The sequence below is a fragment of the Notothenia rossii genome, assembly GCF_949606895.1.
Source record: "Notothenia rossii genome assembly, chromosome: 4".
In the NCBI taxonomy this organism is placed as follows: Eukaryota; Metazoa; Chordata; class Actinopteri; order Perciformes; family Nototheniidae; genus Notothenia; species Notothenia rossii.
In genome coordinates this window covers 57,269,300-57,290,801 of record NC_136902.1, presented here as the reverse complement: position 1 = coordinate 57,290,801, position 21,502 = coordinate 57,269,300, and the positions used below count along the sequence as shown (strand labels likewise).

Genomic DNA, 21,502 nt, shown 5'->3' with positions numbered 1-21,502 from the left:
GTAAAAGACAGTAAATATATGCTTATTAAGAATATAAAGATATATCTATAGAGCACACAATATAAAGACACAATGTACAAATATAAACAATAAGTTGATCGTAAATCAACTATGAGATATATCAATACATTATAATGTGTGCAATAGTTTAATTTATTTAAATGGGGTACATTTTGAGAACAACATCTACAAATTGTTCAGGATGATTAGAGGTTTAAAAAAAGTATTCAACCAATTCCCAGTTTATAACAAGTTGTAGCGAAGTCCTGCTTATGTTAAAATAAAAGATGAGCAGACTTAGCATTAGCAGCCACCATGGTTAGCTTCATCCACAGGCCCAGCAGCCCAGCAGCCCAGCAGCCCTCACCTCCATTGGGATGTTCCAGGCCAGGTACACGTTGGACTTGTACTCGTCCAGCCAGACCTCGGCCACTCGCAGAGCATTCCGCCGTGTGTGCAGAGCGATGTTACTGAGGTAGGGTTTCTTCATCCGGGCGATGTGAGCCACCCTGGAGCAAGGCAGCACCTCCATACTGCCTCCACACAGCCACACCTGCAGGGAGGGGGTGTTAGAGAACAGGGAAGTCAACTTAAAGCTAGCAGTTATATATGTTTGGCCACAAGGGGGCATACAATTTAAAGACAGGCTGACCTAATGAACTACAACCGTACATCTACAGTATATTACATGGACAGTGTTTACTTATAGAGGGTGGTAGGGTAGTAGGTCAATCTGTAGGGACTTGGCTTGGCAACTGAAGGGTCACCGGTTCAAGTCCTGATCTGACTAAAATGCAGAGCCTTCTTGCTCTGACACCTCTCCACTAATGCATGTGTAAAGATCGAGTTTGTTCATTTCCGTGATGCAATGTAAATAAAACCAGCGTAAAACATTACTTTATTTCTTTATTTCTTCATATATTAGGACTGTGACTTATACCTGAACATAGCCATGTGAATATATTTATCCAGAATGATCTTCACTCATATCTGTGTGTACTGTATATCAATTCAGCTTCTTGGTGTTTTACTGTTTCTTTTTTGTTATTTATATTCTTAGTTTTACTAACATATTTACTTATATATTCTTGTTATCCCTGCATGAACTCCTATCTGTAATGGGCTATGTTTCACTCTGAATCTGTTACTGCTATGACAATGAAATGTCCCCAAATGGATAAATAAAGACTTATCTTATCAATTTTTTTCTTACACTGTTGGCGGGGCCCGGGATTTAAGATTGTCATTGCCAACAACTACACTGTAGTTTTGTGTGAATCTTTAAATCCAAAACCCTATGTGTGTAACACTAACAGCATGCATGGAGCAACATTAGCAGTGTGGTATATATCTAGCTTATTTATCCAGCTAGGTTCTGTCTGTCTGCTGTTTGGTGCATGGCAGGAAGTATACAGTGTATATCAGAGCTTTTTGCTGGTAGTTGAGGAGACTGAACCACACAGTAATTATGCCATAAACTAAAACAAAGTGCTGACAGAGGCTGTAATGTGCCGTTGAGGTGCAGAGCTGGATATTCATTTTATGATCAGGGCCTATTTACAGAGACATTTTATTTAATGTTCATAACTATGGGCTCAGAACAGTCTCACAATACACACATGCACACAGAAGGATTCACACTTGTATTTCATGATCCGTGAAAGGATTCAAACTTGTATTTCCGGATCCACACTTGTGTTTTTCAATGCATACACAAATGTGTTCCGTTTCATATACATATAAATAAAATCCAAACACAGAAAAAAGTTTTACATGTGTATTTTTGATCCTCACATATTTGTTTTCCGTTTAAATCTCCTGAACCTGCAAACACAAACCGCTTTCTGTGCATGGATCGCTGTGCATTCATGTGTGGGTTTTTTGAGACTCCCCTGACGGTCACCCTATTCGTACTTGTAATTTCTCTCATCTATAGCCAATCAGATGTCTCCTCCAGTCTAAGCCAATCACATGAGCGCCCCCCCACGAGGGTATGATTTCTTGCGTTCATGATACTTCATATATACGCATTTTGCGCAGTCCGGTCAGCTCGCTAAACAGAGGGCGGAGCATCAGGTGATCATGTAGAGCTGCGTGTCTCCGTCAGACTCAGCAGCTGATCTGATCTCTCTCTCGCGTCCGGTTATACTTCACTCGTGTTTATGTCCATATCGATCAGATCCAGCTCTCCTGATCGGCCTTTAGAGCACCGATCAAACTATTTAGAGTGAATATCGGCCGATAATGACTGGGGGCTCCCCCCGTTGACAGTTCACAGTCTAGCACTGGCTTCGTAGTGCACTGATTGATTAGGCTAAGCTAACCTGTAGCTGCTCCCTCCACACTCACAACAACTTCATACAGACATAAATAAAGCAGCTGTATTTGCCATACAGGAAACACACATTTAAAACTGTTTTGCCTGCCGTTTTTGAGTACACAAGCATTCATTGATGGTTCGGAAAGTGGCGCTGTACCTTAATAATATAAAGGCTTATATTTAAGTGCATTCCCTGTTCGGAAAAAAACCAAGGCTTAGAATTGAGGAGACATCTGATTGGCTATAGATGAGAAAAATTACAAGTACGAATCGGCTGACCGTCAGGGGAGTCTCAAAAAACCCACAAACGAATGCACAGCGATCCATGCACAGAAAGCGGTTTGTGTTTGCAGATTCAGAGGTTTTAAACGGGAAACAAATATGTGTGGATCAAAAATGCACATTTAAAACTTTTTTCTGTGTTTGGATTTTATTTACATGTATATGAAACGGAACACATTTGTGTATGCATTGAAAAACACAAGTGTGGATCCGGAAATACAAGTGTGAATCCTTTTGCGGATCATGAAATACAAGTGTGAATCCTTCTGTGTGCATGTGTGTATTATGAGACTGTTCTGAGCCCATACATAACAAATTAATGATTAAAGTATTGCCCTTCACTAATCCAAGAAAGAACATTTATAACACAAACCCTAACATTTTCAGTTCAAATCGAGACCCTTATGTTGTGTTCGGGTCTCCCGTGATCCGTTTCAAGTTAAAATGATATAATAACTACTGTCACGCTCCTGGGTTCATGTCACGGTTGTAGTTTTGTAGGTTTGGGTGTTTTTGCTGTTTTCCATGTCATGTTTTCCTCTGGGTTATTGTCTCGTCCTTTTCCCTGTGTTTTTCCTCTCGTTATTAGTTCCCTGGTGTGTCTAGTTATCTGATTGTGTTCACCTGTGGCCCTTGTGTTTCTCCTCCCATGCACAGCTGTTTTTTGTCCTGTGATTACCCTTCTGTGTATTTAGCCTTGTCTCCTCCTGTGTTCAGTGTTGGTGCTTATTTTGTGTGTGACATAGTTCACCGTAGAGTGTTTAGTTTATCCTAGTTTACTTAAAGTCCTTCAAATAAAGGTTTTGTCAAGTGTTATCTGCGTTTGGGTCCTACCTGCTTCACTCTGCGTATCAGAAAGCACCAACCTTGAAATGGGCCAAGCAGATCCGTTCGAGCTGGAAGTATTGAACTTTTCCTTTTTTTTGGCTAACTGCTCGGATCGATGGAAGAGAGCACCCGGAGTTCAGCAGCGAGAGGCTGTGTTATCGGAGGCGCGCCAGATGGCTAGAGAGAAACCAGGTTTGGTAAAGTTTTTACCTGGCTGGATTTCAAAGATCCTCCCGGTGTGTGATTGCCGGCCTCCCAGACATGCTAGCTCCCTGTCTCCCAATTCCCAACCTGGTACCATACGCCTCGGTGGGTTCCGTCTGAAGTCAACCCATGCTTCTGCCCCAGTTCCTGCTCCTGTCAAGGATTCGTATTCCGGAACTCGTTGGGCTTATGGAGGTCCACGGAGTATTCAGGCGGCTGCGAAGAGAAGGAGTCGCAAGGCCAGGCTAGCAGCCCGAGCCCCAGCAGCCATGGTTCCGGCTACAGAACTGGCCCACACAGCCATGGTTCCAGCCCCAGTTCTGGCCCCAGCAACCATGGTTCCAGCCCTGGTTCCGGCCCCAGCAGCCATGGTTCGGGCTCCAGTACAGGCCCCAGCAGCCATGGTTCCGGTTACTGAACCGGCCCCAGAAACCATGGTCCCGACTCCAGTTTCCGCTATAGGACTGGCTGTCCGTCCGACGCCAGCTCCCCGTGTCCTGTCGGCATACCGGCCGACTCCAGCACCTCGTCTCCTGTTGGCTGTCTGTCCGACGCCAGCTCCCCGTGTCCTGTCGGCATACCGGCCGACTCCAGCACCTCGTCTCCTGTTGGCTGTCCGTCCGACGCCAGCTCCCCATGTCCTGTTGGCTGTCCGTCCGACGCCAGCTCCCCGTGTCCTGTCGGCATACCGGCCGACTCCAGCACCTCGTCAACTGTTGGCTGTCTGTCCGACGCCAGCTCCCAATGTCCTGTTGGCTGTCCGTCCAACGCAGGCTCCCCGTGTCCTGTCGGCATACCGGCCGACTCCAGCACCTCGTCTCCTGTTGGCTGTCCGTCCGACGCCAGCTCCCCGTGTTCTGTTGGCTGTCCGTCCGACGCCAGCTCCCCGTGTCCTGTCGGCATACCGGCCGACTCCAGCACCTCGTCAACTGTTGGCTGTCCGTCCGACGCCAGCTCCCAATGTCCTGTTGGCTGTCCGTCCAACGCAGGCTCCCCGTGTCCTGTCGGCATACCGGCCGACTCCAGCACCTCGTCTCCTGTTGGCTGTCCGTCCGACGCCAGCTCCCCGTGTCCTGATGGCTGTCCGTCCGACGCCAGCTCCCCATGTTCTGTTGGCGAACCAACCGTCTCAAGCCCTCTCTCAAGTTCCCTCTCAGGTCCCCTCTCGAGTCTCTTCTCGAGTCCCCTCTAAAGTCTCCTCTCAAGTCTCCTCTCGAGCGACCTGTCGAGTCCCCTCTCGAGTCCAATCTCAAGTCCCCTCTCAAGTCCCCTCTCAAGTCACCTCTCAAGTCTCCTCTCAAGTCCCTGCTCAAGTCCCCTCTCCAGTCTCCTCTCAAGTTCCTACCCGAGTCCCCTCTCAAGTCACCTCTCGGGTGTCCTCTCGAGTTCCCTCTCGAGTATCCTCCCGAGTTCCCTCTCGAGTCTCCTCTCAATTTCCCTCTCAAGCCCTCTCTCGAGTCCCCTCTTAAGTCCCCTCTCGAGTCTCCTCTCAAGTTCCCTCTCAAGCCCTCTCTCGAGTCTCCTCTCGAGTCCCTTCTCAAGTCCCCTCTCAAGTCTCTGTTCAAGTTCCCTCTCAAGATCCTTCTCAAGTCATCTCTCAAGTCAACTCTCAAGTTCCCTCTCGAGTCTCCTCTCGAGTCCCTTCTCAAGTCCTCTCTCAAGTCTCCGTTCAAGTTCCCTCTCAAGATCCCTCTCAAGTCAACTCTCAAGTTTCCTCTCAAGTCTCCACTAAAGTCCCTTGTCCTGTGTCATTGGTGGTTCCGCTGGGGGTCCTGCCAATCCTATTTCCTGTGCCGTTGGAGGTCCAGCAGACTACTCTTCTGCCGGGGGTCCTGCCAACTCCATGTCTTTTCCCGTTAGAGGTCCCGCAGACTACTCTTCTGCCGGGGGTCCTGCCAACCCCATGTCCTGAGCCGTTGGAGGTCCCGCAGACTGCTCTCCTGCCGGGGGTCCTGCCGGCCCTGTGTCCTCTTCCGTGGGGGATCTTACCGACACCGGCTCCTGCCCGGCCTCCGGAGCTGTCCGGTCTTCGCCCTCGAGCCCCGGTCCCCTGAGTTCGCCCGCTGTGGTCTTCTCCCCTACTCGAACTCTGCCTTGACCCGGGCCGTCCGCCCGAGACCCCCGCCTCAAACTCTGTCTTGCCCCCGGGACGTCTGCGCAAGTTCTCCTCTTTGAACTCTGCCTTGCCCCCGGGCCGTCCGCCCGAGACCCCATTCATGGTCTCTACCTTACCCCCGGGCCTGCTAGCCCCAGACATGCTAGCTCCCTGTCTCCCAATTCCCAACCTGGTACCATACGCCTCGATGGGTTCCGTCTGAAGTCAACCCATGCTTCTGCCCCAGTTCCTGCTCCTGTCCAGGGGTCGTATTCCAGAACTCGTTGGGCTTATGGAGGTCCACGGAGTATTCAGGCGGCTGCGAAGAGAAGGAGTCGCAAGGCCAGGCTAGCAGCCCGAACCCCAGCAGCCATGGTTCCGGCTACAGAACCTGCCCACACAGCCATGGTTCCAGCCCCAGTTCTGGCCCCAGCAACCATGGTTCCAGCCCTGGTTCTGGCCCCAGCAGCCATGGTTCGGGCTCCAGTACAGGCCCCAGCAACCATGGTTCCAGCCCTGGTTCCGGCCCCAGCAGCCATGGTTCGGGCTCCAGTACAGGCCCCAGCAGCCATGGTTCCGGTTACTGAGCCGGCCCCAGAAACCATGGTCCCGACTCCAGTTTCCGCTATAGGACTGGCTGTCCGTCCGACGCCAGCTCCCCGTGTCCTGTCGGCATACCGGCCGACTCCAGCACCTCGTCTCCTGTTGGCAGTCCATCCGACGCCAGCTCCCCGTGTCCTCTCGGCATACCGGCCGACGCCAGCTCCCCGTGTCCTGTCGGCGTACCGGCCGACGCCAGCTCCCCGTCTCCTGTCGGCATACCGGCCGACTCCAGCACCTCGTCTCCTGTTGGCTGTCCGTTCGACGCCAGCTCCCCGTGTCCTGTTGGCTGTCCGTCCGACGCCAGCTACCCGTGTCCTGTCAGCATACCGGCCGACTCCAGCACCTCGTCTCCTGTTGGCGAACCAACCGTCTCAAGTCCCCTCTCAAGCTCTCTCTCAAGTTGCCTCTCATGTCCCCTCTCGAGTCTCTTCTCGAGTCCCCTCTAAAGTCTCCTCTCAAGTCTCCTCTCGAGCGACCTCTCGAGTCCCCTCTCGAGTCCCCTTTCAAGTCACCTCTCAAGTCTCCTCTCAAGTCCCTGCTCAAGTCCCCTCTCCAGTCTCCTCTCAAGTTCCTACCTGAGTCCCCTCTCAAGTCACCTATCGGGTGTCCTCTCGAGTTCCCTCTCGAGTCTCTTCTCGAGTCCCTTCTCGAGTCATCTCTCAAGTCTCCTCTCCAGTCCCCTCTCCAGTCTCCTCTCAAGTTCCTACCCGAGTCCCCTCTCAAGTCACCTCTCAAGTCTCCGTTCAAGTTCCCTCTCAAGATCCTTCTCAAGTCATCTCTCAAGTCAACTCTCAAGTTCCCTCTCGAGTCTCCTCTCGAGTCCCTTCTCAAGTCCACTCTTAAGTCTCCGTTCAAGTTCCTTCTCAAGATCCCTCTCAAGTCAACTCTCAAGTTTCCTCTCGAGTCTCCACTCAAGTCCCTTGTCCTGTGTCATTGGAGGTTCCGCTGGGGGTCCTGCCAATCCTATGTCCTGTGCCGTTGGAGGTCCCGCAGACTACTCTTCTGCCGGGGGTCCTGCCAACTCCATGTCTTGTCCCGTTGGAGGTCCCGCAGACTGCTCTTCTGCCGGGGGTCCTGCCAACCCCATGTCCTGAGCCGTTGGAGGTCCTGCAGATTACTCTCCTGCCGGGGGTCCTGCCAACTCCATGTGTTGTCCCACAGACTGCTCTTCTGCCGGGGGTCCTGCCAACCCTATGTCCCGTGCCGTTGGAGTTTCCGCCGACTGCTCTCCTGCCGGGGGTCCTGTCGGCCCTGTGTCCTCTTCCGTGGGGGATCTTGCCGACACCGGCTCCTGCCCGGCCTCCGGAGCTGTCCGGTCTTTGCCCTCGAGCCCGGTCCCCTGAGTCCGCTGTGGTCTTCTCCCCTACTCGAACTCCGCCTTGCCCCCGGGCCGTCCGCCCGAGACCCCCGCCTGAACTCTGTCTTGCCCCCGGGCCGTCCGCGCGAGTTCTCCTCTTTGAACTCTGCCTTGCCCCCGGGCCGTCCGCCCGAGACCCCATCCATGGTCTCTACCTTACCCCCGGGCCGTCCGCCCGAGTTCCCCACTTTGGACTCTGCTTTGCCCCCGGTCCGTCCGCCCGAGTTCCCCTCCTTGTTTTTCTGCCTTGCCAGCGGGCCGTCCGCCCGAGACCGGTCCTCCAGACCCCCTCCACCCACCCTGCTGGACTTTGTTTTTTGGGACGTCTGGAATCCGTCCCTTGAGGGGGGGTTCTGTCACACTCCTGGGCTCATGTCACGGTTGTAGTTTTGTAGGTTTGGGTGTTTTTGCTGTTTTCCATGTCATGTTTTCCTCTGGGTTATTTTCTGGTCCTTTTCCCTGTGTTTTTCCTCTTGTCATTAGTTCCCCGGTGTGTCTAGTTATCTGATTGTGGCCCTTGTGTTTCTCCTCCCCTGCCCAGCTGTTTCTTGTCCTGTGATTACCCTTCTGTGTATTTAGTCTTGTCTCCTCCTGTGTTCAGTGTTGGTGCTTCTTTTGTGTGTGACATAGTTCACGTAGAGTGTTTAGTTTATCCTAGTTTACATAAAGTCCTTGAAATAAAGGCTCTGTCAAGTGTTATCTGCGTTTGGGTCCTACCTGCTTCACTCTGCGTATCAACTACCCTCTAGTTTTTTTCATCGGAACAAGGCTTCAGGATATCCTCCACAACAGCTATATAAATATTACAAACTGATTTTTTTACAATTTTAGCCAAGTCTGAAGGTCTCTAAAAAGAAGTGTATAATTTGGTTTTTGGGTCTGAGAAGACCCAGCAGCATTGTTGTGGGTGACTCGGGGTCAAATTTGACTTTCGGCAACAGTTCTGAATGGGTTTGAATCCTACTTACAGATGTAGCGTTTCATTTCAGACGCCTACCTGTGCGGGTCCGTGATATCCACGGGATGGGCCCCTGCTGAAAAGGAAACCCCCCCCCGCAGTACTTGATACGCCCCCTTGATAAATAAATGTAATTTTAATGAAACCAGCTGCAATGGATCATGGATCCACCAGGGGGAGCCGTGAAAAGCTGCCACACTGGAACTCATGTGACATAAACAGCTGATAGATCTACAGGTATCTGATATAGCGGATATTTGTTAAGATCCATATGTCACGGATAGGATCATATTCTGTGCTAAATAAGAGACATGTAATCATTTACAAAACATCACCATGTTTTTATTTAACAAAATAATGTTGTTTAATTCACGTAGGTGTAAGTACAAAACCATCGCTATGTTTTTTCATCAGGAAATGCAGCCCGGGTCGAACAAACGATTTTCAATCATCATCCTCACGATCATTTAATGTATCATATGTTTGCGAATTGAAATGAATGCACTAATACATGTAGTTTAATCCATGTGAGTTTACAACAACAAAAATAATCGTTTTGTTTTTATATCACATCCGACCGGAGGAAAATGCAGCACGGCTCTCACTACCGATAATCCTAATCCCACGGGCAAACAATAATATGTACAGTGTTAATAGTTTACTGTATTATTAGTGTCTAATATTACTGCTATAACAATCACACATTGAGTTGTTAAAATCAGACCGTTTTTTTTTTTTAAACAGTCTGAATGAAACGACAGCTATCAGGTGATCAGGTGTGTGTTTACCAGTGTTGGGACTAACGTGCTACAAACTAACGCACACAAATACCTTTTGCGGTAACTAATAACGTTACTAGTTAACTATTCCCATTCAGTAACGCCGTTACATTTACTGTGATTTAAATGGGTGCGTTACTGCGTTACATTATGTGATCCAACTGAACCGAATCTCCCTGCGGATGTAATTTACAGGCGAATACAGTGATGTCCTCTCATAGTACCATGGAAAAGTGAAAGTGACCAGAGAGGAGTGATGATTGGTTAACGCGGGGTAACATTTCATGGTAAGCCAATCAGAGACAGAGTTGGGCGGGTCTTGCCTTATGAGGAAAATACACAGACACACAAACACTTGCTAAGGCTAACACACACACACACATACACGGCAACGCCCACCACCAGCACACACACAAGTATCAGCGAGAGCAGCAGCGCATTTACAACTTGGAGATATAACCACTATTTTCAATTTGTGGGGATAAAGGACGCACAAAATATTACGGTCAAATGTAAACTGTGTGCAGGACAGAAAGCATTGTCCACATCGAATAACAGCAATGCCGATCTCCTGAAGTCGCCAGAGACCCCACCGTCTCAACCACCGGCAGTGACCCAGATGGAGCAACACCATCTAAACAGCGAAAAAACTATTTTTTTAAATCGCCGCATGTCACCCAGAGTCAACTAAACAGATTGATTGCTGAAAATAGTTTGTTTGTCTTCAGTGTCACTCTGACCGTTTATTATTTATCTAATTGTTACTGCCAAAAGAGTGTAATTCTTGTTTAATTGTTACACTGCCAAAATAGGGTAGTTGTTGTTAATGTGTACACTTTGGTGATTGACATTATTCACCCACGCATCTATGGGTTGGGGTATTGTTCTGCACGGATATTTTAGTGAACCGGACTTCCTGTTTCCGCCGGACTTCGCTTCCCGGGCATGAAGTTGTTCACAATGGTTTTCAGATGCTAAATAAAAGTCTAGCTTGTACCTTTGATACCCCGCCTCCGACTCCCATCTCTCGGCACCACAACACTGCCAAAAGAGTGTAGTTGTTTTTATTTCATATTGCACTACTTAGAACCTGATTGTTCAGGCCACAATAAAGATGCCTGCTTTATTGTTATTGCACAGATTACAGGTACTGAGACAACGAAATGCAGTTTAGCTTCTAACGGTGCAACAAGCAGTAAAGTGAAAAGTAATGTACACAATCTACAGAATAAAATATAGAATTAATTGAATTATGAATAAACAGTGAGGGGTATGAATACACTAGATATACACAGCAGCCTGTGAGCAGTATTAACAGTGTGTATGAATATGCTAAGATATATAGAGTATGAAAACAGTAAGCAGTGCAAGTATAGCATACATGCCAACTTTTCCAAATCCAAAAGAGGTAGGTTTGCGCGTGGCAAATGTGCACGCCCAAATGAGGTAATCAGAAGAAATGGAACCCCAGTAATTACATGTATAAACCATGTATTTAACATATATTGCATCATTTTATGCATTTTTCAGAAAAAGTGGTAGTTTGGTAAACAGTGACATCAACGACATGTCTGGTCTGTAAAATGCCCGAAAAGTAAAAGAATGGGAGATAAATATCCCAAAGTCTCCACATTTTATTATATTTTTAATGTGTTTCTGGTCCTCTTTCAGTTGAGACAGTGTAGATGAAGGATGTGTCAGGATGTAGAACTGTTGTGTGAACATTGGATAAAGCCAGGTTCATATTCTTGTTTCATGTTGTTGACATATTAGAGTCAAAGGTTTGCACGGAGCGAAATATCTTGTGTTGCACCAAAAATCAGAAAATACTGCATTAAAAAAGTCATTTCCTGCATTTTTATACTGATAAATTGTAATATAAATAATGTACAGGCTTTCAGATTGCTGTAGTTCATTAAACACATTAACGACATGTTTGGTGTTGAAAATGTCAGAAAAAGTGAAAGAATGGGAGATAAATATCCCCAAATCTCAAAATTGCATTTTATTTTGTGTGTGTTTGTGGTCCTCTTTCAGTTGAGACACTGTAGGATGCTTCCGGAAAAGACCAAATACTGGATGTCTTTCAGTCGCCAACATGTGTTTTCGAGACACTGATATTAACGGGGAAATCCTGCAGGACTCAAATGCCTCTTCGGGGGTAACTCTTCCTTTCCCGCAGCGTTACCCCCGGTCTGCACGTTGTTTCTCTTTCAGAAACACAGAGGACTACTGTTTGTATGATGCGATCACGCTGCAAACGCATACTTGTCAACCCTCCCGATTTTCGCAGGAGACTCCCGATTTCATTGCCCTCTCCCAGTTTCCTCCCGGTGTCATATTTCTCCCGCATTTCTCCCGATTTCTGACAAAATCAGATTTACACCTATGATTTACACACGACTGTTTCCACTCGGACTTTAATACAGCTTCACCATTGTTTTGTTTCCATGGTAGCACGTCTTTTTAGTAGCGCGCGCAACTCAAAGTCTGAGAGGGTGAGGCAGATATTCACAGAAAACAAAACAAGAATCGACAACTACTCTACTCTCTGCTCACTCCTTTCCTGTAAAATACAGGTCCAGCCCACACATATGCTCCATCAAGGACGGTGCTACAGGCCGCAAGGCAGTGCACTTACAACTACAATAAGCATGTTAATGTTAATCTAACAGCTCCGGCGATCCACTAGCACCCACCCCCCCTATTTTGCATTTTGAAATGCTCCCGATTTCTGAGGTCTAAAGGTTGGCAAGTATGTGCAAACGGTATCCACCAAAAGTCGAGTCCAGTGTCTATGGAGTGTCATTTTTATTTGTTATAGTTTGGGAAGATTGAAAATCGGTAGGCAAAGCCAGCTAAGTCGGTAGGCGGTAGAAACATGTCAAAAGCGGTAGACTACCGCCCAAATCGGTAGGGTTGGCAGGTATGACTTAGTATAGTATAAAATATATGGATATTAATTTCATGATAAACATTGTGGAACAATGATGAAAAATGTGAATGGAAGTGGCGACGTAAAACTGACACAAAACAACAACAAACTTTTGCCGAGCCAATGGAGAGTTTCATCAGCAGCACGGGGTACAAACCACCAATGAGTGCTCAGCTCGAGATACCAGCGAGTCGAGAGAGTGAATTATATCTGCATTTTCTCTTTTGAGAAGCCCCCACCCCCCATGTTGCAAACTCTTTGTTTAAAGCTAATTGGCCATCGGAATGTGTGGAGTAAGTCTCCCAAGGGGGATGCTCACATTCCACAGCTCCCCCCCCCCCCCCCTGTGATCTCTCAACCCCCAGTCTGTAGGTTTGTGTTCGCTGCAGCATGTCTGTTAGGCCCCGCCCCCCGCACACAGAGAGACAAAGGGAGATCGCTCTTCTGGAGTGAAGAGAGCGGAAATAATGATATTGCAAGTTAGAAACGTAAGATGCATTTTGACAGACAAGATGGCCAGTCCGCCACTGCACCCAGCCCAGCCCACGTAAACTGTCAACGGGGGGAGCCTCGCTGCTGGGGGAACGGTGCCAGAGGCGTCAATTGGGTATGGCAAGGTATGGCAGCTGCCACACCTTGGCTCCAGGGGAAAATGTAAATGTTCGTTTTAAAAAAATAAATTTATGGAATTACTCTGTGCCAATTTGTATTGATTATTCTATTATTTAATACATATAAATTAAATACAAATGAAAATCAGAACAACACAATCGATTTCTCTAGTCTAGATATTATCTTTCCCAATACTTATCGTAACGTATCCCCCCTCCCTATCTTGAAATGTGGTATCTCCTGACGAGAAGCCGCCGGAGGTCAGAGCGGGTCATGTTATCGCGGTTTTTTTTATTTTTCGGCTAAGCTAATTAACTAAAATGAAAAGAAAGCAAAGCACTTTAGAATCTTTTTTTATCAAAAAAAAGGCAGGTGAAGGTGATGGCTCCAATGTTGCCCCAGCAGCAGAGGGAGAAGGACCAGGTAGTGAAGGTGGGATTCAAGCTGTTAACGAGGCTGTTAGCCACTCCAGCACCTGCGCCGGGGATGCAGATGCTAACAGGGAGACGGAGACTACATGCATGGAGGCTGAGAACTCGTCCACACCGACTTCTCGAATTGAATCCGAGTCTGAGTCCCCACCAATTTCTCAGATTGAAAGAGCTGGATCAGACGTGGACAGCGATAAGGAAGGTCAAGGCCCGGGTGCAGCAGCAGTAGCAGCCTCTGGGTCAACTGGAGCAGAGAAGAAGGATATTAGTGGATGTAAAACAGACGGACTCAGGCGTCCTCGTTTGACCCACTTCCCAACTAGAAATGGAAGACGCTTTAATGTCAGTGTGTATCAGGAATATGACTGGGTTGAATATTCTGCGCAAGAAGATGCAGTTTATTGCTTTGCATGCCGTCATTTTGGAGGAGCCTCAACTTTAACAGGTGACAGGCATGGACTGCGTGTGTTCATAGACACTGGATACACATGTTGGAAGAACATGAAAAAAAATCTCCGGGATCATCAAGGGAGCAGTAGACACAATTGTGCTGCATTAGCGTGGTCTAACTTTAAGGCTGTGATCAGCGGACATAAGGAATCCATCGCAAGTCGGATTGACGCAAACAGGACAGATGAGGTGCAGGAGAACCGGGCTCACGTCAAATCCTTGTTCAAAATCACGTCATTTCTGGGAAGACAGGCCCTCCCTCTCCGTGGCCACAACGAGAGAGATGAGGATGAAAATAAAGGAAATTTCCTTGAACTTTTGGACGTTATTGCAACAGATGACAGGAACGTGAAAAGCAAACAGGAACGCAGGTATGCGCACTATTCTTCCCCAGAAGCCCAGAATGATATGGTGAGAGTTATTGGGGAAAATATCAGAAGTATAATCATAAATGAAGTAGGAGAAGCACGGTACTTTTCAGTGTTAGTGGATGAAACGAAAGACCTGTCTAAGAAGGAGCAGCTGGCCATTTTGATCCGTTATGTACATGACGGGATTATAAAGGAAAGAGCCATTGGAACCTATCACATGAAGGACCTGACAGCTGAATCCCTGGCCCAGAAAATAATAAAGGAATTATCGAGTTTAGATATTCAGCTGTGTGTTGCACAATGCTACGATGGTGCAAGTGTTATGCGGGGTAATGTGCGTGGAGTGCAGGCTTTAATACGTGAAAAAGTGCCGCATGCAGCGTATATACACTGTCATGCACATAGACTAAATCTTGTGCTTGTGAGCTCGATAACTGAAATACCAGAGATGGCAGAGTTTTTTGGTGTTGTTCAAACACTATATACTTGTATTGCAAATAGCAATACCAGACACATGCTTTTCATTGAGGCTCAAAAGAAGTTGGGACACAACAAAATACTGCACTTGGAGCGCACCTGTCCCACTCGGTGGCTGTATTGGTATAGGGCTCTACAGAAGATAAAACTGCGCTACGAGGCTATACTAGCTGTGTTAGATGCCACTATTGACGCTCATGCAGAGGGTTCAACTGAAGCTGCTGGACTTCGGACAAATATGCTGACAGTCACTTTTGTTGTGCGTCTTCATGTCCTAGAAAAAATCTTAAATCTCACTTATGGACTGTCTGAACAGCTTCAGACAAAAGACATTGCAATCACGATGGCTTCCAACCTCATACGGAGTACTAAGGCCCAGCTGGAAAAGATGAGGTCAGATAAAGAGTACCAGGACACACTGAGCAGAGCCAAGGCATTTTCCACAGAGCTCGGCCTCCCAAGCAGCGACACTGCCCCTCTGCGACCAGCAAGAGCACGGAGTGTGTCCAAAGCCTTGGCAGGGTTTATTGTCGGATCATCCAGTGGCCAGAGACAAACAGGAGATGACCAAGAAAAAAGACTATACTTTGAAACACTGGACCGCTTCATCTCTGAGTTAGATCGCCGATTTACAGATAATGATGAGCTACTTAATGCTATCCAGGCATTTGATTGTTCATCTCCCCATTTCATGGATGTAGTTAAAATGGAACAGTTTGCACAACTCTATGATGAACTGATCGACACCACCCTTCTCAGTTCCCAGTGTCACACAGCAAAAGCTTTCCTTGAACTTGAGATGAAGGAGGACGTGGAGGAGGAGAAAAACATAATGACATGTTTGTATATATCCGGTAGTGTACGCTGGCGCGACTAGCTGCCGCTGCTCTCCGGTTGCCTTTTTTATTGTTTTTACGATTCTCTGTATAGCTTGCAGCAGATCACCTATCTGTGGCGAACGGGATACTGGTGGTCTCTACTCTGGGCTACTGTCAAAACAATCTAGACTGTTCAAATTTAGCGTGTTGGCGTTCTACTCACCTGAGTTACCTGGCCACTGCTACTGCTGTTCGGTGAACGTACATCTGCCCGTGCATCATGTGGATCTACAAACTCGCTGTGAGCTCTGTGCTCCTGTGGACTATCCTGTCCATAGTGATTTATCCAGCGTCATCTCTGATCCAATATATGAGCACGGAGCTCCTCCAGTTTCGATTCCTCCGGCTTGATCCCCCGCCTGTACTGCACTACTTCCCGGACATCGCCCGCCGTCCTCATCGGAGGTACATCCATCGCGGAGCCGGACGAAGTGTCCATATCGATGACTCCACTGCTATCAACTCCATCTGGTCTTCCACCCGCCGTCGCCCTCGGAGAACCATCCGTAGGAAGGTGGATCACAGCTCGTTAACTCGCCTGGCTAGGTCGGTTAACGTTGGCTTCTCCAACCAGCAGTCCGACGTCAAATTTGGCTTATTTAACATCCGCTCCCTCACTGGCAAGGGATTACTTCTACAGGACCTCCTCCGTGACTGCAAGTATGACTTCCTTTGTCTAACGGAGACATGGCAACATCCTGATGATTATTCTCAGTTAAACGAGTCAATTCCCCCTGGGTTTGTTTACACCTGTCAACCCCGTCTCACCGGCAGAGGAGGCGGTCTCGCGATATTACACCGCGAGACTTGGAAGGTCTCAGCTGTCACTGTGCCAGTGTCTCGCTCATTCGAGTCCGTGGCTATACAACTAAATGGACCTACTCCAACTATTTTAGTCATTATATACCGCCCACCCAAACCTAACAAGGACTTCACTGATGAATTCACCACACTTCTCACTCACATTTGTTCACTCTCATCCAATATCATTCTGTTAGGTGATGCTAATATTCATTTGGACAAAATTAATCTTTCTCTCACTAAGGACTTCATCTCATGCCTGGACAGCTTTGGTCTTCAACAACATGTTGACTTCCCTACTCATTCGAAAGGTCATATTCTGGACATAGTCTGTTGTGCTGGTGTCACTCCCCTAAACTGTTCTGCTGTCTGTCTCCCCATCTCTGACCACATGCTCATTTCATTTAATTTAAGTCTGTCACTGTCCAAAATCAAACTGTCACGCACTATGTCCTTCCGTAATATCAAAAACATCAATGTAACCGACCTCACAACTGGTATTGACTGTTTTCCCACCATCACCCCCCCATGTACCCCGGAACAGCTGGTTCTCTTGTATAACAATGGTCTCCAGACTCTGTTAAATTCACTTGCCCCCCTCAAATCCCGGACTGTTTCATTCCCCCACTCTGCTCCCTGGTTCACCCCCCACCTACGTCAGCTGAAAGCCGAAGGTCGTCAGCTGAAGAGGCTTTTCAGCAAAACCGGACTCACCATACACAAACAAATGTACCATACCCACATCCTCATATACAAAGATGCCCTCTCCTCAGCCAAATCCCAATATTTTACAGCAAAAATTACTGCTGGTGCTGGAAACACCAGGGCCCTGCACTCAGTGGTCAACAAATCACTCCGCCCCCCTGATTCCCTCCCCCCACACTTTTACTCCACTGACCACTGCAACTCCCTGATGTCATTTTTTAACACAAAAATAGACACCATTCACCAGCAACTGACCCCTCACACGTCCAGTTGTCCACCTCCTTTTGTCCCCCACCCCCCCCTCTCTCTACCTCTCTCCTGCTTCGAACTCCCCTCTGCTGCGGATTTATCCAAAATCATCCGGAATTCCAAGCCATCCACCTGCCAACTTGACCCCCTCCCATCCTCCCTGGTTATAGCCTCCCTCCCCTCACTGCTGCCCCTGATAACTGCCATTATTCACTCCTCCCTCACCTCTGGTTCTGTCCCCTCAGCCCTCAAAACTGCAGCTGTCACACCGTTATTAAAGAAACCTGGTCTAGATCCTAACATCTTCAACAACCTCCGCCCAATCTCCAACCTACCTTTTCTCGCTAAAATACTAGAAAAAGCAGTGGCATCACAGATTCAGACACACCTCACCAACAATAACCTTTATGAACAGTTCCAGTCCGGTTTTCGCCCCCGTCACAGTACAGAAACAGCCCTCATTAAAATCACAAACGACCTCCTGATAGCAGCTGACTCTGGACAATTATCCATCCTCATCCTCCTTGATTTAAGTGCAGCCTTTGACACCATTTCCCACTCCACCCTCCTTGACCGACTTACATCCATTGGCTTATCTGACACACCCCTAGACTGGTTTCACTCATATCTCTCCGGCCGTACTCAGTTCATTCAGTTAAAATCATTCACATCCCATCCCTCCCTCATCTCCTCCGGTGTCCCCCAGGGCTCTGTCCTTGGCCCCATCCTCTTCATCATCTACCTCCTCCCCCTTGGACAGATTTTCCGTAAACATAACATCAATTTCCACTGCTATGCGGACGACACCCAGCTATACGTCTCCTCCAAACCCTCTTCCACCTTCCCACCCCCCTCCCTCTGTACCTGTTTACAGGAAATCAAATCCTGGTTCACCTCAAATTTCCTAAAACTCAACAGTGATAAAACTGAGGTAGTCCTCATTGGTTCAAAACTCACACTCACCAAGCAACCCAGTTTTACTCTCACCATCGACAACTCCCCGGTTTCCCCCTCCCCTCAGGTCAAGAGTCTGGGTGTCGTCCTCGACAGCACCCTCTCCTTCCACACCCATATCAACAACACCATCCGGTCTGCCTATTTTCATCTCAGAAACATCAACCGCCTCCGCCCCTCACTCACTCCCCACAGTGCCGCTATCCTGGTCCACTCTCTCGTCACCTCCCGCTTGGACTATTGCAATTCCCTTCTCTATGGTCTCCCCCACAAACACCTACACAAACTCCAACTGGTCCAAAACGCTGCTGCCCGTATCATCACCAGAACCCCTGTCATCAGTCACATCACCCCTGTACTACACCAACTCCACTGGCTTCCCATTAAACACCGCATTGACTACAAGATCCTCTCTCATACTTTCAAAGCCATTCATAACCTCGCCCCCCCATACCTGTCTGACCTTGTCCATGTCAACATTCCCACCCGGTCTCTTAGGTCTGCCTCCTCCATCACTCTCAAAGTTTTCCCAGCCCGTCTCTCCACCATGGGGTCAAGAGCCTTCAGCCGCTCTGCCCCTCACCTCTGGAACTCCCTCCCCCCTGATATTAGAAACATGGACACTATCACCACTTTCCAAACTCACCTCAAAACCCACCTGTTCAGGCAAGCGTATGGCTGACCTGTGCTGCAAGCTGTATGTTTTTAGTAGTTATGTTTTTAAACTGTGTTTTGCTTTTAACTATGTTTGTAAAAATTGTTTTTAACCTTGTTGTACGGCGACCTTGAGTGCCTTGAAAGGCGCCTTATAAAATAAATGCATTATTATTATTATTATTATTATAATGCTGGCTTTGACACGACTGAAGACCATGTCTGTCGCTTTTTCAGAGGTCATCAAGCTATTCAAGATCGCAGCAACAATTCCTGTCTCCACTGCATCCAACGAAAGATTATTTTCCGTTTTAAAAAGAGTCAAGACTTACCTGCGGACCACCATGAGCGATGACAGGCTCACAAACCTCATGTTGATGGCTGTTGAGCCTGCTGTCGTAAAATCCCTGGACGCAGATGAACTCGTCAATAACTTTGCTGCTTTGAGGACCCGCCGTTATCCACTTGTGGAATAATTAATAAAGTTCATCTCAAAGTAAGATACCCAAACATCTTATTAATATGATTTCTCTTTCTCTTTTCTTCTCCCTCCCTCCCTCTCCTCTCTCCCTCCCTCCCTCCCTCCCTCCCTCTCCTCTTTATATTTGGACTTTAACAGTTTACAGCAGTTTACCTGGTATGTTCACGTGATATTGTTGCAATTACATAGTGAATGAAGTGAACAGAAAGAGTGAAATTGTGTCAGAAAGGCTATTACTGCTGTCTAACCCTGCCGCTTGCTATCCATGGTGCTGAAAACGGATGCGTAACGGCGCATTTGACTGAATTGATTGATTGACGTGCGTAGTTAAGTGTTTGTGTCCATAGTTACTTGCGCTAGCGGGATGTGAGTGAGGCTGCATTTGAAAAAGTTCAAATTTTCCTAACCACACAGAAAAGCTACATAGCAGACTTGTCACTTTTGTTATGATTATTTGCTGGGCATGTATATTGATTGATACTGTAGTTAAGTCATGTGACTAGTAACCTTGCCATACCTTAGCTTTGGCTGAATTGACGCCACTGGGTGGACCTAGTGTCCCGATCAGAGTGGGAATAATAATAATAATAATAATAATCTGTGCATTTTATCCATTAATTTCCCCAACATTGTGGTAAAAAAAACACACGTTTAATCCATGTTGGTGTACTACAACTACAAAAAGCATTGGTCTGTTTTCTCATCAGGAAATGCAGACCGGCTCAAACAAACGATTTTTAAATCATCATCCTCACGATCATTTAATGTCTCATATGTTCGCAGAATTGACATGAAAGCACTAATAAATGTAGTTTCATCCACTTGAGTTTACAACTACAAAAATAATCGATTTGTTTTTATATCACATCCTACGGGAGGAAATTCAGCAGCTCTCACTACCGATTTTTAATCCTAATTTAATCATCATCTTCACCATGATCATTTATGTTTATATTCGCCGAATTGACAGGAAAGCAGTGACAAATATGTATATACTGTAGTCAACTTCATTAACACGTTATTAAACTCAGTAATTCACAATTTCTACGCATCACAACACACTTTGTCCGTGTTTGGTTCTCTCGCCGCACAGTGAAGCGTTCCCGCATTGACGTCACTTCCGGCTTCCCCCAAAACTTCAAAATGAGTCGAAGGAATTTCCCCGCGATGTTTGAAATTATTGATATTTATCGGAACGGTATCACACCTTCTTTTTTAAACTGACGGTTCGAGATGACTAGTAGCCCAATATTTCATTGCACAACAGTTGTTGGGATGCTGTCACAGGCTCTTTAAACTGTCGCACTTTCTGTTGTTTCTATCGCGCATTGCCGGTATGAAAGGGTCTGTGCCGGAAATATCAAACATTTATTAAGTGAAAAACAATGAACAAGACTTAACGTATTAATAATAATTAATTATATTTATTCCGTTTGGATGTAGGATTTTTGACTTTCTTTAGAGCAGTGATCTTCAGCAGAGAGCTAAACGCTTTCAGACCGGACCTAACCCTGAAAAGTATTATCATCTGAAATTAATCATTATGTTATTCATATTAAATAAATATTGTATTTTTACAACTTGTATTTAGAAATACTCTGTTGTAATTATTGATGCATAAATGTGTTCATCCATTCAATGTGGCATCTGCTATAATGGGGTTAATGTATGATATTACTTAATAATACAATATATTATAATAGATGATATGATAATTATATTTTAGTTTTATTCATTTCTTATTTCATAGTTTCTCATTATTATTATTTGTATCGCTCATCTTATTTTTGATTTTATTAATCTGTGTGAATCTGTGCTATCCTGTTTTTCACTCTTACCCTGTTGTTGTTTGAACTACTTAATTTCCCCACGGGGATTAATAAAGGTCCATCTTATCTTATCTTAATGTATAAATTGATTTACTTCAATCTACTGTACTGTGTAAAAACACCCCAACAATATTACAAAAAATATACTGCATAAAGCAAACTATATACTTTATTTGATCTAAAATATTGATGTTTTTTCATTATAGTAGCCTGTGAAAACCATAACAAATAAGTGATTAAATGCTACAG

The 21,502-nt window shown here is 46.7% G+C and overlaps 1 protein-coding gene across 1 annotated transcript in view; it reads right to left on the bottom strand.

Annotated features, from left to right (window-relative positions):
• galnt17 (polypeptide N-acetylgalactosaminyltransferase 17) overlaps positions 1-21,502 on the bottom strand; it is an 86,486-nt gene that overhangs the window by 4,556 nt on the left and 60,428 nt on the right. Inside the window, exon 7 of the mRNA XM_079674294.1 lies at positions 368-553. Within this exon, the coding sequence (XP_079530420.1) occupies positions 368-553 (186 nt within the window). The remainder of the gene's footprint in view (positions 1-367; positions 554-21,502) is intronic.